The following is a 12535-nucleotide window of genomic DNA, read 5'->3' as shown; positions in this document are numbered from 1 at the left end:
CCGGGCGCTCAGCGTCTCGCCCAGTCACCTCCGCTGACTGACACCAACGCTAGCCCCCCGCAAAGTGCATTAGAGTTACAAGCTAATAAGCTCCTGTTTGCTAATTACAAGTCAATTACAAACGCGGAAGAGTCTGTCGCCCCCTCGCCAGCACAATTATTATCAATCACCAACAGCGACGAGTCCTGCTGTATCGACCAAAAGCCCGGTTTCCATTCTGCTCCCTGTGAAGAGATGCAGATGTTGAACACCTTGGACAAATGGGGGCGGCTGTGGCTCAGTGGTAGGGTCAGTCGTCTCTCAATTGGAAGGTTGGTGGTTTGATCCCTGACTGCCACAGTCGCATGTCGAAGTGTCCTTGGGAAAGAACCGCAAATTGCTCCCGGTGGCATAACCATCGGGTACGAATGGGCGTAGAGCTGATTGGAGATTGGCACTTAGGCCTTTGCCATCAGTGTGTTGAAAGGGTGAATGTGACACTTTGCTATATAAGTACAGTCCATTAACCATTTACAAATGTTTGTAAAGACACGCTTACGATCTTTATCAAAAAGTTAGTGCTGCGTGTGTGCGTGTCAGCGGAAGGCAGGCTAGCGGGAAAACATCTGCGAGGTGGCTCCCTGAGAGCTGCAGATGAGAGTCCTGGAATCTTTAATTACCCAGCAGCCCCCTGGGAAATGTGGTTTTATTTTTTGCCTTTCATCTCCTTCCTCTGTATTGTTGCCGCATTCAAGCCTTGCTTTTCATGTATGAGCGTTGAGCAGAGGTCTTTTAAGTAGCTTGGAGGGTGGCTCACATGAGACGCAGGTATCTTCTATTCATCCATGTCTTTTCATAGAAGCTGCCTCATGGGTAGTGTAGTTTTCTTCCAGCTTGCAATTAGAGCCCCCAGCGTGGTTGGTGGCGCAGCGGTTGCGCTACACAGTAATTGCGTTAATGGGGGTTGAAGCTGTAGATGAAGATGAAATGGTGTGTTTAGAAGTGTAGTCACACCTAGAGCGGCATGCGGGGGGAATCCATACAGGAAATCAGGAAGGAGGCTCACACATTGAACAGGACGCCTCCAGGGATGGGTTGTTCTATTTATCAGAGTGCAGTTGTGCTGTTTGGAACACAGTCTATAGGAAGGTGCATCACGCTGCAAAGGCGCCGGTTTGGACACTGATGATGCGTCTCATGGGAGCGTTGGTGTTTCCATACAGAAGGTTCTCTGCAGCACAATGAGGCCTCCCGGGCAAACGGCACTCCATGTTGTAGCGCCGATGTTGTCGCTTATGAGCCGTCCCCGAGCACAGAGGACTGACATAGTACATGTGTGGGGATCCCTCGTGAGCTCCAACACTTTGAACTATGTATTTGAAATGTAGAGAAGAGGGGAAAGGATGCAGGGATGCAACACCTGAGAAGAAAATAATAGTGCACAAAAGAGGACAAGGAAGAGGTCCAGCTTCCCCAAACCCTAAAACTCCCTCACCGTGTCGTCTATAAATGGCTTTTAGCCGTATCCGGACCAGCACTTGACTGACTCTCAGGTCGCTGCCCTCCTTGTTCAACCGCAACGTCTGTCACAGCCCATCAAGAACCCTCCACCTCATCCTGAAAAAACACCACAGGGCACACATAAACACACACACACACTCTGAGCTTCATGGCTGTGTGGCAGCGTGACCGCTCCCCACCAATGGCTCAATACCTCATTTACAAGTCGACTTAGAGATGGGGCCTTTTAATGGACATTTTCTGCTCCCCTGTTATTGACTGCACACACGCACACACTCACTCTGAAGGCCCTTTTGACATGTCCTAGCTGACACGCGCCACTTCCCAAATGCCATTCAGTCTTCAGATTTCTACACACACACAGTTACACACTCTGTCCTCCCTCGCACACTCCCTGGGGGTGAGCAGAGGACAGTCAGGAGGGGAGCGAAGGCACCACGTTGTTCAAATGTATTATTTTTTATTTTGAGTTGTGTGACCTCGCGAGAGAAAGAAAGGAGATAACCGAGAAAAATAAACTCTTTACTCGGCCTATAGAAAAGTAAGTGTGTGACGGATTTCTATGATACATTAGCGTTTACGTAAGACTTGTTTTCTTCCCAGTGCCCCTGGGAGCGCTGAAGAATGTTCTTTGTGATATCTGTTAGTCCTTCCGTTTGTTGTGTGTGTGCATGTTTTTCCATGTGTGTGTCCTTCTTAACTCTATGAACCCATGCTGGTGGGCTTGTCAGGCCACGTTCCCGCCAAAGCGCCTGATCTCCTCCGACAGCCATGCTGGGGGGAGCAGCGTGCAACATGGCAGTTTACCTCCGTTAGGGACAGTGACACTCGCACACATGATGTACATGAAAGGCTCATGTTTATGGTTTTTTTGTCCGCACAAAAATGCCAAGTTTTTGTTGTGAAGGAGCAGTCTGGTGTAAAGTGATTTTAACTCGGATTGATGCCCGCGTGCGTCCAAAGTTATTCCTGCAGAAAGCCGACAGTTTCTGCTGCAGTAAACAAGGTTGTGTTGTGTCATTGACAGCTCTGAAAATGTCGTGAGCAAAAGAAAAAGCAGAGAAAGATGGGGAGTTGAGACAGCCTCTTATACAAGAAAAAACATTATTTTTCACACAAATTTTTGTGTTAATTGATGAAATTTTTTGGGTTCATTCCTGGATTTTTTTGTTAGAATTGTTGAGTTAATTAGTCACAACTGAACTTGCACATGTTGTAAACATAGCCGACAAAAATCAATGACAAAATTAGTTGCCAACGAATTTAATAGTCGGTTGCACCATCATGCAGTGGGCGAACATTACATTGTTTTCCAGAGCCGAGTTTGCTGAGGAGTGAGCCATCTCGCATCCTTACTATCTATGCTGAGGGTTGCGCATGCAAAACAGCGACCGGGAAGCGACAGAGAAACAAAACCTAGCTCAATGGCGGCGGTAGATGCAACACCATCCTTAAAACTTTTAAAGTCTGTGAGTGTTTTTTTCCGTCGACGCTGCAAAGAAAAGGATCAGCCTGCGGACCTTGCTTATCACGGGAGCACGTCGGTAACGCACGAAAAGAAGTCATGTTGGACTTGTGGATGATGCAGACTCGCACAGATAGATGATTAGCTGCTCAGCTAGTTAACGTTAGCTGTCTATAGACGGACTGTTTTTCTGGCATAAACCGCAGCCTGCTGATATATAAACTACTTGGACTACAAGCGGAAACCAGAACACTTGCCTTCCCGGAAACCCACGTAGAGATTAGGTGCAGCCCTAATACACAACAAGCCTTTGAGGGTTAGCTATGTTGCTTATGTGACGAGCCTTCCCATATCAGACTGCATGTACACAGAGAGTCCAAAGAGAGTTCCCTGAAACCCGGGCCTCCTCTCTGCTTTGCATGCAGTATTCATGCACTGGCATGTTGAACCAGAAACATCTCTTAGGACTACTAACCACGGCTCAGCCGAGCACACTCCACTCTAAACCGTGTAAGTTACAGACATAAGAGCGGTTATGTTCCTGCAAACGCTCTCGCAGCGACCTGTCTTGTGCAGAAATGTCTGCTTTTCAATGGAGTCAGAAGCCGACAGACAGAGGTGGCAGGCGGAGGAGGGAGAGCGAAACGAGATGTGATGAGGATTCAGAGAGCGGCAGAAAAAACAAGAGCAGTGCAGAAACAAAGAAACAATGACGAGAGAACGTCAGCGGCAGTTTTTTGTATTTGGAGTTTGACTGCTCGTGTCTGGGAGGCTGTGCGTCTGATCATCATTGCTGTTAATGAGAAAAGCTCAACATGCGTGGAGGACAAGCCTCATTGTTCTCTTTCCACTCGGCCGCTTTTTACGTCGCCCGACATCCCATTTCAGCGCGGAGGACCAAGAGAGCACACACCCGCCTCTGAAACTTTGATTAGTCACTTGCTTCTTTTCATACGTCTCCGTCCAAAATCTGCTTTCAATTAGTGTTTTATTCCGCATGCTGTGAAATCAAAAAAAGTGGCAGCTCACCTACGCACCAGACGTGCACAACCTGTCAGAAAGCTGCCCCGTTAGCTCCCGCTCAGATCTGTCACTTTCACACCACGCTAACCAGAACACCACCTGGGCACGGCACGCTGGCCAGAGCGGGGAAATACGCAGGCGCCGCTCTCGCTCTCAGGCAGACAGATTCACAGCCGGGCAGACGCACTGACGGGTGCCAAAACACCAGACCCACACCACCTGTCGTCTGTATTACGGAGCGCTTCACACTTACACAGAGTCTCCCGCCGAGTCCGCAACTCCAAACTCACCTGCATGCATTAAAAACGGACTCCGGCTGCAGCGACGTTTCCCCCCTCTAAATGTGCAAAGAGTATCAGATCGTTGTTTGCTACTCTCAGAACGCTGCGATAAATTCACTCAATTATGAACTGCTGGCGTGAAATTGTACCAAATTGACTTCTGTAATCAGTTCAACTTTCTCGTAGTTGTTTTGTTGCAGACTCTGAGCAGAGTTACACGCATGGTGAGAATTAATCACATTCAGGGACACTCCCCCCACACACAGCGTCCTCCTTTAGCCGACCGGCTTACTCCCTGCGTCTGCCAGCGTCCGCTGCCACTGCTCACCAAACATGGCATCTGTCTGGCATATGGGAGCTCTGGAGGGTCATCCAGACAAGCACCCAGTCACCCGTCGCCTTCTGCCCACCCAAACCCGCTCCAAACACGGCATCTTTATTCCTTCATTCATTATCCTCTTTTTGTTGTGTTTCTTACTCTCCTCCTCCTCCACATAATCGGCTTTAAGCTGCTTCCTTGTTGGCCTCTCGCCTTTTGCTCAGCTTGAAAACCATTTCCTGACAATCCTCCATCATCCCTCCTTCCCGTCCTCCCCGTGTATTTAACGTCGCACTTGTTTCCCCATGAAGAGAAACATTCCTTCTCCTTTGCCACTTAAAAGTCATCTCCAGATGACTTTTGCTTCTGTTTGTGTGCTAAATGAGCCATTATGCCTCCCTACTGGAGCCGATAGAGACGCTGTGAAAGAAAGATCCGGGGCCGGATACGTGGAGCTGCTCAGGGGCCCCCGAAGGCAGTCATCATCGGCGCTCAGCTGCTCGCTGATTGGCTGTTGTGCTACAGCGAGTACAAGTGAGCAGAACAGTGAAAGACGAGGCACCCTCCCGACCGGAGCGCAGAGAGGCTGGCCGTGATTGCTCCAATGTGGCGGCTTACAATCTGTGCGCATTGTGCTGTAGTGCTCTTGACTTCTTTGCAGACTCTCAGCTGTGCACAGTTTGGCAAAAGGGACGACTGGATTTATAGCTCGCTTAAAGTTGAGCTGGGGTTCATTTTCCTAGTTTGTCATCTTCTACCAAATTCTCTCTTTTTCGCTGAAATGTCGGTCGATCCACTTTGGCGGATACGAAACCCTCTCCCACATCATGTTAGCTCTCCAAGTACAGCGGCAGCACAGCCAGCTGAAACTGCTACAGGCCCTCAGAGCTCCCCTCCAAAGCCCAAATGGCATCAGTGGCCTTTTGTGCCCGGGAAATATCGTCGGCTGGCTCCTCCATATGGTGACATCTGCCTGATGGGACCAAGATGCCACATCCAAACGCCTTCCAAAAAAAAATCACTCCTTTAGTTGGCTTTGATGGATGACTGCTGCAGCCACTGCACTTTCCCCCCCCACCCCCTCCTCCTAGCCGCACACCCTCACGTGCGCTCCCTCAGACGAGAGCGTCCGAGCCGTCCAGCTGCGGGTCTGTTATCTTGGCGGTGCCATGTGCAAGCGTAGCTATCAAATCAACCTACGAGCACGAGCTGGCTAAGCAATTAAACTCCAGAGCCCCATCCTCACTCGACAGTTTTAACATCTGGCATCCTTGTTCTGGTGTGTGTGTGTGTGTGCGTCTGAGTGTGAAAGCCAGCTCATCTGCTGCTATAATAAGCTACAAAACATGGTGCACAATTGAATCCATTACGAGAACACAATGACTCTTCTTTACCGGCTGCGTCCGTAAAGTGACTTTTGCTATCTTTGTGTTATTGATTTAAATTGCCGCCAATCCAGCGAACTACGCGCGTTCTCAGAATAATAATTCAAGCGTTTTCTGCACTACTTCCATCGTCCGCAGACGGGGTGTGAGTGCTGTGGGTGGTGTGGGCGTGCGGGGTTAATCATGGCAGAGGTGAGGCGATCTGTGTGTGAAAGCCCGCGTACGGCTCGATCACTCTGAATCCACTCTGACATCTTAACGGTGGAGGACAGCTCCACTCACAGCTTCCCAAGGTCCAAACATCCACTTTTGCTGCTACCATCTAACCAAACACTGCCTCTCTCGCTCTCCTGCCCCCACCTCCTCCTCCTCCACCCCCACCTCCTGCCCTATGACTCATCACTAGTTCATTCAATGAGGCTAAATGGCTGTTCTAGCAGAAGCAGTCAATATGCTCCACACTGCACATTGGCTTCCTCCTCTGTCTTCCTCCAACTCTTTTATATCGTCTCTGTACACTCGCAGCATGCTCACATTACGAATGTCGAGTTGTTTTTGTGCAAAATAGCACGAACACGTATATAAGACACCTCAGGTGGAGGCAAAGCTGTTGATAATGAAAAAAACTTGCATATAGCTTATGAGCTGTTTCACATTTTAACACATGTATATATATAATGTTACAATGTTGGCTGTCCAGACTAAACGTGGGTGAAGTTTCAAATCTGTAGATAAAAGTGTGTTGGAGTAATCCCCAGGCTTCTCAGCTCAGTCTGCTGTGAACGCCAGGTTTCACACAGTTTTTTCTACACACTGCACTTTGTGATGTCACAAAGTGCAGCCTTGGCAGACCTCTGAGAGCTGGCCAATCGGAAGAAAGGGACAGTCGTTTCAGGCAGAGGCTGTATGAGAGCCTGCACAGAGCACCAGTGTGAGAAATTAGGATTTAACTGTAAATTATGCTAAGCTACTCCACAGGTATCACAGAGTGAAATAAGAAGCTGGAAATTAGCATAATACCCCCCCTTTAATTACACCTGCTTATAGACAGATTAATCATGATACCTAATGAGAAGTGAAAAACACCTGTCACACATCACAAATATCTGAGCGCTCATATTTAATGCTCTAATGCATTTGTCTCAACTGTTTGGCTGATCGCCGAGGCTCTACACACTGGTCTGTGTGTGACTGACTGAGTGAGTGACGGTACTTTCAGAGCCGTAGAGAGAGAGAGTTGCGACATCGCAATAGCGGATCATGGAGCATATTGGACCTCCAGTGACGCGACTCTCTGTCTACATGGCTCTGGATACTTTGCTCGGGGAGTAGGCGGGGCTGCTCCTCCACTGCTACCTCCGCAGCGCGCACCTGCTTTCAAACACGTTGTCATCGGCCTCATAAGGACAATCCTTGTAACACATTGACCTGATGCGGAAAGCCCACATAACTGAACAGGACGTACATGAGATTATAAGAAGATTAATTAATATGCAAAAAAGTTTTGGGTTGTTTTTATGGTTGTTTGCTCAGATGTGAGCATTTTCTGGCTTTTCTTTGTTATATAGAAATGAAGTTGATTGTTTTGGGGCATGTTGTAAAAAAAAAAAAGCTATTTGAAGACTTGATCTCGACCAGTGGGAAATTATTTGGGTTGTGTTTCATTAATTTCTGTCATTTGAAAGGCCAAATGAATAATTGATTAACTGAGAAAACAATCTGTGATGAGTCTATGATGAAAATGATATAGTTGCAGCCCAGTACCAGACTGTATTAGGCAGTATTAGTCCGTATGTAGAATATTAAAGCTCCTGTGAGGAACTTTCGGTTTGTGTTGACTTTGGCGCCCCCTGTGGACAAAGCTGCACCTCTTGTGGTGGTTTTTAACAAAAAATCTCACCCTGCTTTCTTTAACAGTCACATGTATCACTCACTTTAAATTTCTGCCCTGAAAAATAAACAAAGTACAGTACAGTTAATCACTTCGTCTGACACCTACCCCCCCACCGGCTGTTTCAGGCATTAAAAATAACTATATAGAAATAATCAGTCTTGTCGCTAATGTTCTTGTTTGCTTTTGTAGGTCATAAAGAGTGATCAGAATTAATTTCAGTCTGTTTCATAACCGGAGAAAAACTCCTCACAGGAGCTTTAATAAAGAGTACATTTAAGTTATTAAATCTCCCTTTCTTTGAAGAATTTTCTTGTTCTTTAAAAAGTTAGTCGTGCTCAAACAAAGAGAAGTATTAGAAAACATTTGATTTATTCTGTGATTCTTAATATCTGCATGTTTATTACTGTATAATACACCTCTGATATAACTTTATTAAACATACATAGCCCTTTTAACTAGTAGCTCCCTTAAGGCGTCCTGTGAATGCACTTGATTATAAATGGCTGCTACAAACACGGCAAGGTGTTGGCCCGAGGCGAGCAGGCACGAGGGGAATGAGAGCCTCTTATCTCCGCTGGCTTTGCGAGTGTGAGTCGTAGCATGAAGCGCAAAGTGATGCCCTGCACACGCTGGATAAAGCGTTGACCCCAAATGGCGAGCGGTAATGTGGCGTTCTGAGCTCCGTATGCTTCCTTCACATGTTTGTGCATTTCCCGTCCACTCCAGCGACAGAACCGCTCCGTGTCTGTTATCTTGATACTGTTGAGCCTCACAGAACACTGTTTCTTAAATCCAGGGTGAGCGAGCGGCCTTAAAAAAAACTTGTACAACAAAATAACTTGTGAATTTCCATGTAAGCACTTAAAAGGAAGGTGTCCAGGGGCAGCGCAGGGTGAAAGGATGCATTGATTCACCTTAATCCTTTAAAATCCTGTGTGTGACGCACTGATATGCTAATGACTCTTCTCTTCCTGCCCTAGGTGACAGAGTACCTGAACAGTCAAGAATCTGCCAAGAGTGCCCGGGTAAGTCACTCCAGCCTCATCTCTTTGTCTTTTCATCAGCGTCTCTTATTGTTGTGCTTTGTCTGCCTCTCCGTGAGAATCTAATATCGCCAAAACAAGAATACATTACAACACTAATTACTTTTCTACACCAACTAGCAGAGAAGAACTCTCTCCTCCGTGCTGCCTCTCTCTCTCTCACTCTCTGAAGAAGCGACACATTACATTGGCAGCCACCATTGTCCCATATGGATTGCTGCCCACAGTCTGTGCAGGTCCATACTGTGAGAATGGGGGGCAGGGAGGTGTGCAAAAGTGGGGATAGAAAGGGAAAAATGGAGGAGGAGTAGAAGGCAGCGCATAACGCACAAGGCTCCTGTGTTAGGATGAATCGAGTCACAGAGCTTTGACTTGGAGATGTCTACTGGAAATGACTTAAAATGAGCCAATTAAAGTGTCCGGTCATTCAGAGAGGAACTGGCAGCTATTTAAAAGATATGTCTGCGTTGTTTCTTATTGTTTACATATGCCGTGATCTTATCAAGTACCGCCTGCTTGCAAACACATCAATATTCATTCATTAGGTGACCTGTTTGTTGTCGATCACAATGTTGAGAACATAAATATTCACTAGTGTACTTAAAGTGATCATCGCAAAGATTTTCATGTAAATAAATGTCTGTTAAGTCGCTATCTATCGCCGAATGAGGTAACACAATGGTGACTGAGACTATGGCCCACTGATGAAAGTCTTTGACTTTACAGTATTACAGACTGGGTGTCTGTGGCTGCATTAACGGAGAAAATCACTCTCAGAGAGGGTAGGCGGAGCTAAGCGGCTGCAAGTGTTGCGAGTAAACAGTAATCTACTATGGCTGAACAAACAAAGAAAAGATCGATGACTACAGATACAACTTCAAAAAGAAGTGAAAATCCAAAGAAAAAGACGAAGATGAAGGAAACCTTGGATGAATAGAACGGAACTGAGAACTTAAAGGTCGTCACTTTAAAGTTGTAATCTTGAAGATCTCAGTTCTGTTCTCTTTGGCGCCATCTATGGCGATAAACAGTAATTGCGGGAGCACACTTCCCAGATATCCAGACAGTGTCGCATGTGTGACGTCCACGGTTAGCTCCGGCTGTAACTCTTAATTTTCCTCGCTGACGGTCGCTTTCCTTTTCAGACTGTTTGCTTCATCTGAGCGTCGAGTTTGTTTCTTTTTCTTTGGATTTTCACTTATTTTTGAAGTTGTATCTGTAGTCATCCATCTTTTCTTTGTTTGTTCAGCCATAGTAGATTACTGTTTACTCGCAACACTCGCAGAGAGCGGAAAAGCAGCCGCTTAGCTCCGCCTACCCTCTCTGGCAGACCAACCACTGCTGGGAGATGGAAAACGAGTCACTAGCTGGGCGCGGCTTGTGAATTTTTTCAGTGAAAGTCACCACAGACACCCAGTCTGTAATACTGCAAATGCAAAGGCTTTCATCAGTGGGCCGTAGGCTCAGTCACCATTGTGTTATTTCATTCGGCGATAGATAGAGACTTAACAGACTTTTATTTAAATGAAAATCTTTGAGATTATTACTTTAAGAAGCCACTGAAAATAGTCCCCAAGGACTCTCAATTTACTCCTAAGGATCATCTGCTTTATTTTCATAGTCCAGCTGTTTTAGAACTTAAATCAGTATTGTTACATCAAACTGTGGCCATTTTCTGTGGATCAGTCGGGTTAGGGCTTTAATCCTCAGCAAAGCTGCAGAAATGTATTGACAAACATAGAATATCTGCTGCCATATCCCTTAAGACAAACCAGCAGATATCTATTAGCCTGATCTCTTCAGGTGCTGGAAGTCCTGTTGACAAAGTCCAGATCACTTTTGGTTTTTTATCTTTGACAGGAAAGTGTTTGTACATCGCCTTTCACAAGAACTCCCAGGAGCTTTCATAGACGCTTGGTTCCTATTTTGTTTTACTCATGTAAATGTCAAGCACGATGGCTCGAAGTCCTCGAGGAGGCAGCCCCTCCCGTGCTCTTTAGTCACCAGGTACTTTGACAGCATGCTCAGACGACGAAGGCAGCCAGAGGTGGCATCGGCTCCCATCACAACTGGAGTTACTACCATGTTTTCAGGGCGTCAGGGGGGGAGGAGCGAGGCGGCGGAGTGAGAGACGACAATACATACAAATGGCTTCATTCATTCATTCATACTAATAACTAGTGCTAATTAGCGCAGTCGCTAATTAGCTATGAATCACAGCATTAACAGCTGAGCGCGCATGCTTCTCAGAGCCAAAAAAAAAGAAGCATCCCACACAGACGCACACACAAACCCCCCTGAGACAGCACAATCTCCATCACATTTAAATAACCAATACGCTTCTGAAGCTGCTCCAAACTACACACACACTTTGCCAAAAGCGGCGTAATAAAGGCGGCATTTAGTTGGGAAACGCATGTGATGCTTTATGAGGCGGCGCGGGAATGTGAATGTAATGGAATAGGAGAAGTAATAGACTGGGTGGTATTTGAGGCCTGCAGCTTGGATGGGCAAGCACAAAGAGTTGGATTAAATGGCGATGATGAGGAGGACGATGCAGTCGCCTTCACACCGGCCTGTAAAAGCAGAGATCTCTCTCTCTCTGCATATTGCACGACGGCACTGCCTCCCTCCTACTCTCTCTCTTGTTTCACTTGTAATGCGCCAAAGAGGTTATTGAAGTCTCATAACTGCGTTTTATGGTTTCATTATGGTGAATAAAACGTGTCTTTGTCTCCCCATCAGCTCAACATTTGGCGCTACGGAGACTTCCGCGCGGACGACGCCGATGAGTTCGGTTACAGCCGTTAAAAGACGACGATTAATGAAAACCGACCATCCAACCAACACCATTCCAAAGACCGACACGGACGGCGAGTGATGCATCGGACAGAAGACAAAAGGAAAAAAAAAACTAAACGACAAGCATTGACTCACTCTTCCTTTTTAATTGACATTTCATCCCTGCAGTCCTGCTTCTCTTCTGCTCATACCTTCTTCCCCCTCCGGCTAGCTCCGAATAGAGCATGCTAGCAATGCTAAAAAAAAAAAATAATCACGCGTTTTCCCTTCATCGTTTTTTTCCCCTATTGGGCCACTGCCAGCTCAAGCATCCTGCACTATTGCCAATCTGTGTTATTTGCCATGTTACCTTTTCAGCAGACTTCCCGTGTGAATGATCGTAATTATACCCGTGTTTCAGCCAATCATGTTCTTTGCTCTCTGATGCTCTAGCCCCAATCCCTGCTTTTCCTCTGTACAGGAAGGGACCGGGGGTGTTCGGGGGGGGGGGGGGGGGAGACGCTTGATTTTTTGCAAAACAAATGCTTCCCTAATAAACTTAATGTAAATGTGAGGATATGTTGAGAAGTGTAAATGGAATTATTTTAGAGAAATACTGTAGGTGGAGCCACACAGACAAAAAAAAAAAAAGGACAGGTTTATTTTTGTCTTCAGTGTATATCTGTGTGATTATGACATTTGCAGATGTTTTCGTGGGGAGTGTTTTGTCGTTTATCACTATGTCACACTTTTATGACCAGTAAAAACAGATGCCGTTACGCGGCATTGTATCATCTCTCTCTCTCTCTCTCCTTCTGTAAAGTTTACATCCTGACAATGGTTA

The 12535-nt window shown here is 46.4% G+C and overlaps 1 protein-coding gene across 1 annotated transcript in view; it reads left to right on the top strand.

The window, feature by feature from the left end:
• The window catches only part of snd1 (staphylococcal nuclease and tudor domain containing 1), a 209714-nt gene extending 197512 nt beyond the window's left edge, over positions 1–12202 (top strand). Inside the window, exons 23-24 of the mRNA XM_069671242.1 lie at positions 8848–8892; positions 11656–12202. Coding sequence (XP_069527343.1) covers positions 8848–8892; positions 11656–11721 — 111 coding nt within the window. The 3' untranslated portion in view covers positions 11722–12202. The remainder of the gene's footprint in view (positions 1–8847; positions 8893–11655) is intronic.
• The last annotated feature ends 333 nt before the right edge of the window (positions 12203–12535 follow it).

The sequence above is a fragment of the Semicossyphus pulcher genome, unplaced genomic scaffold (assembly GCF_022749685.1).
Source record: "Semicossyphus pulcher isolate SPU_LCO1_2020_fin unplaced genomic scaffold, fSemPul1.0.p SCAF_20, whole genome shotgun sequence".
Taxonomy (NCBI): domain Eukaryota; kingdom Metazoa; phylum Chordata; class Actinopteri; order Labriformes; family Labridae; genus Semicossyphus; species Semicossyphus pulcher.
The sequence above is the reverse complement of the archived record's forward strand: the minus strand, read 5'-3'. Positions and strand labels throughout refer to the sequence as shown.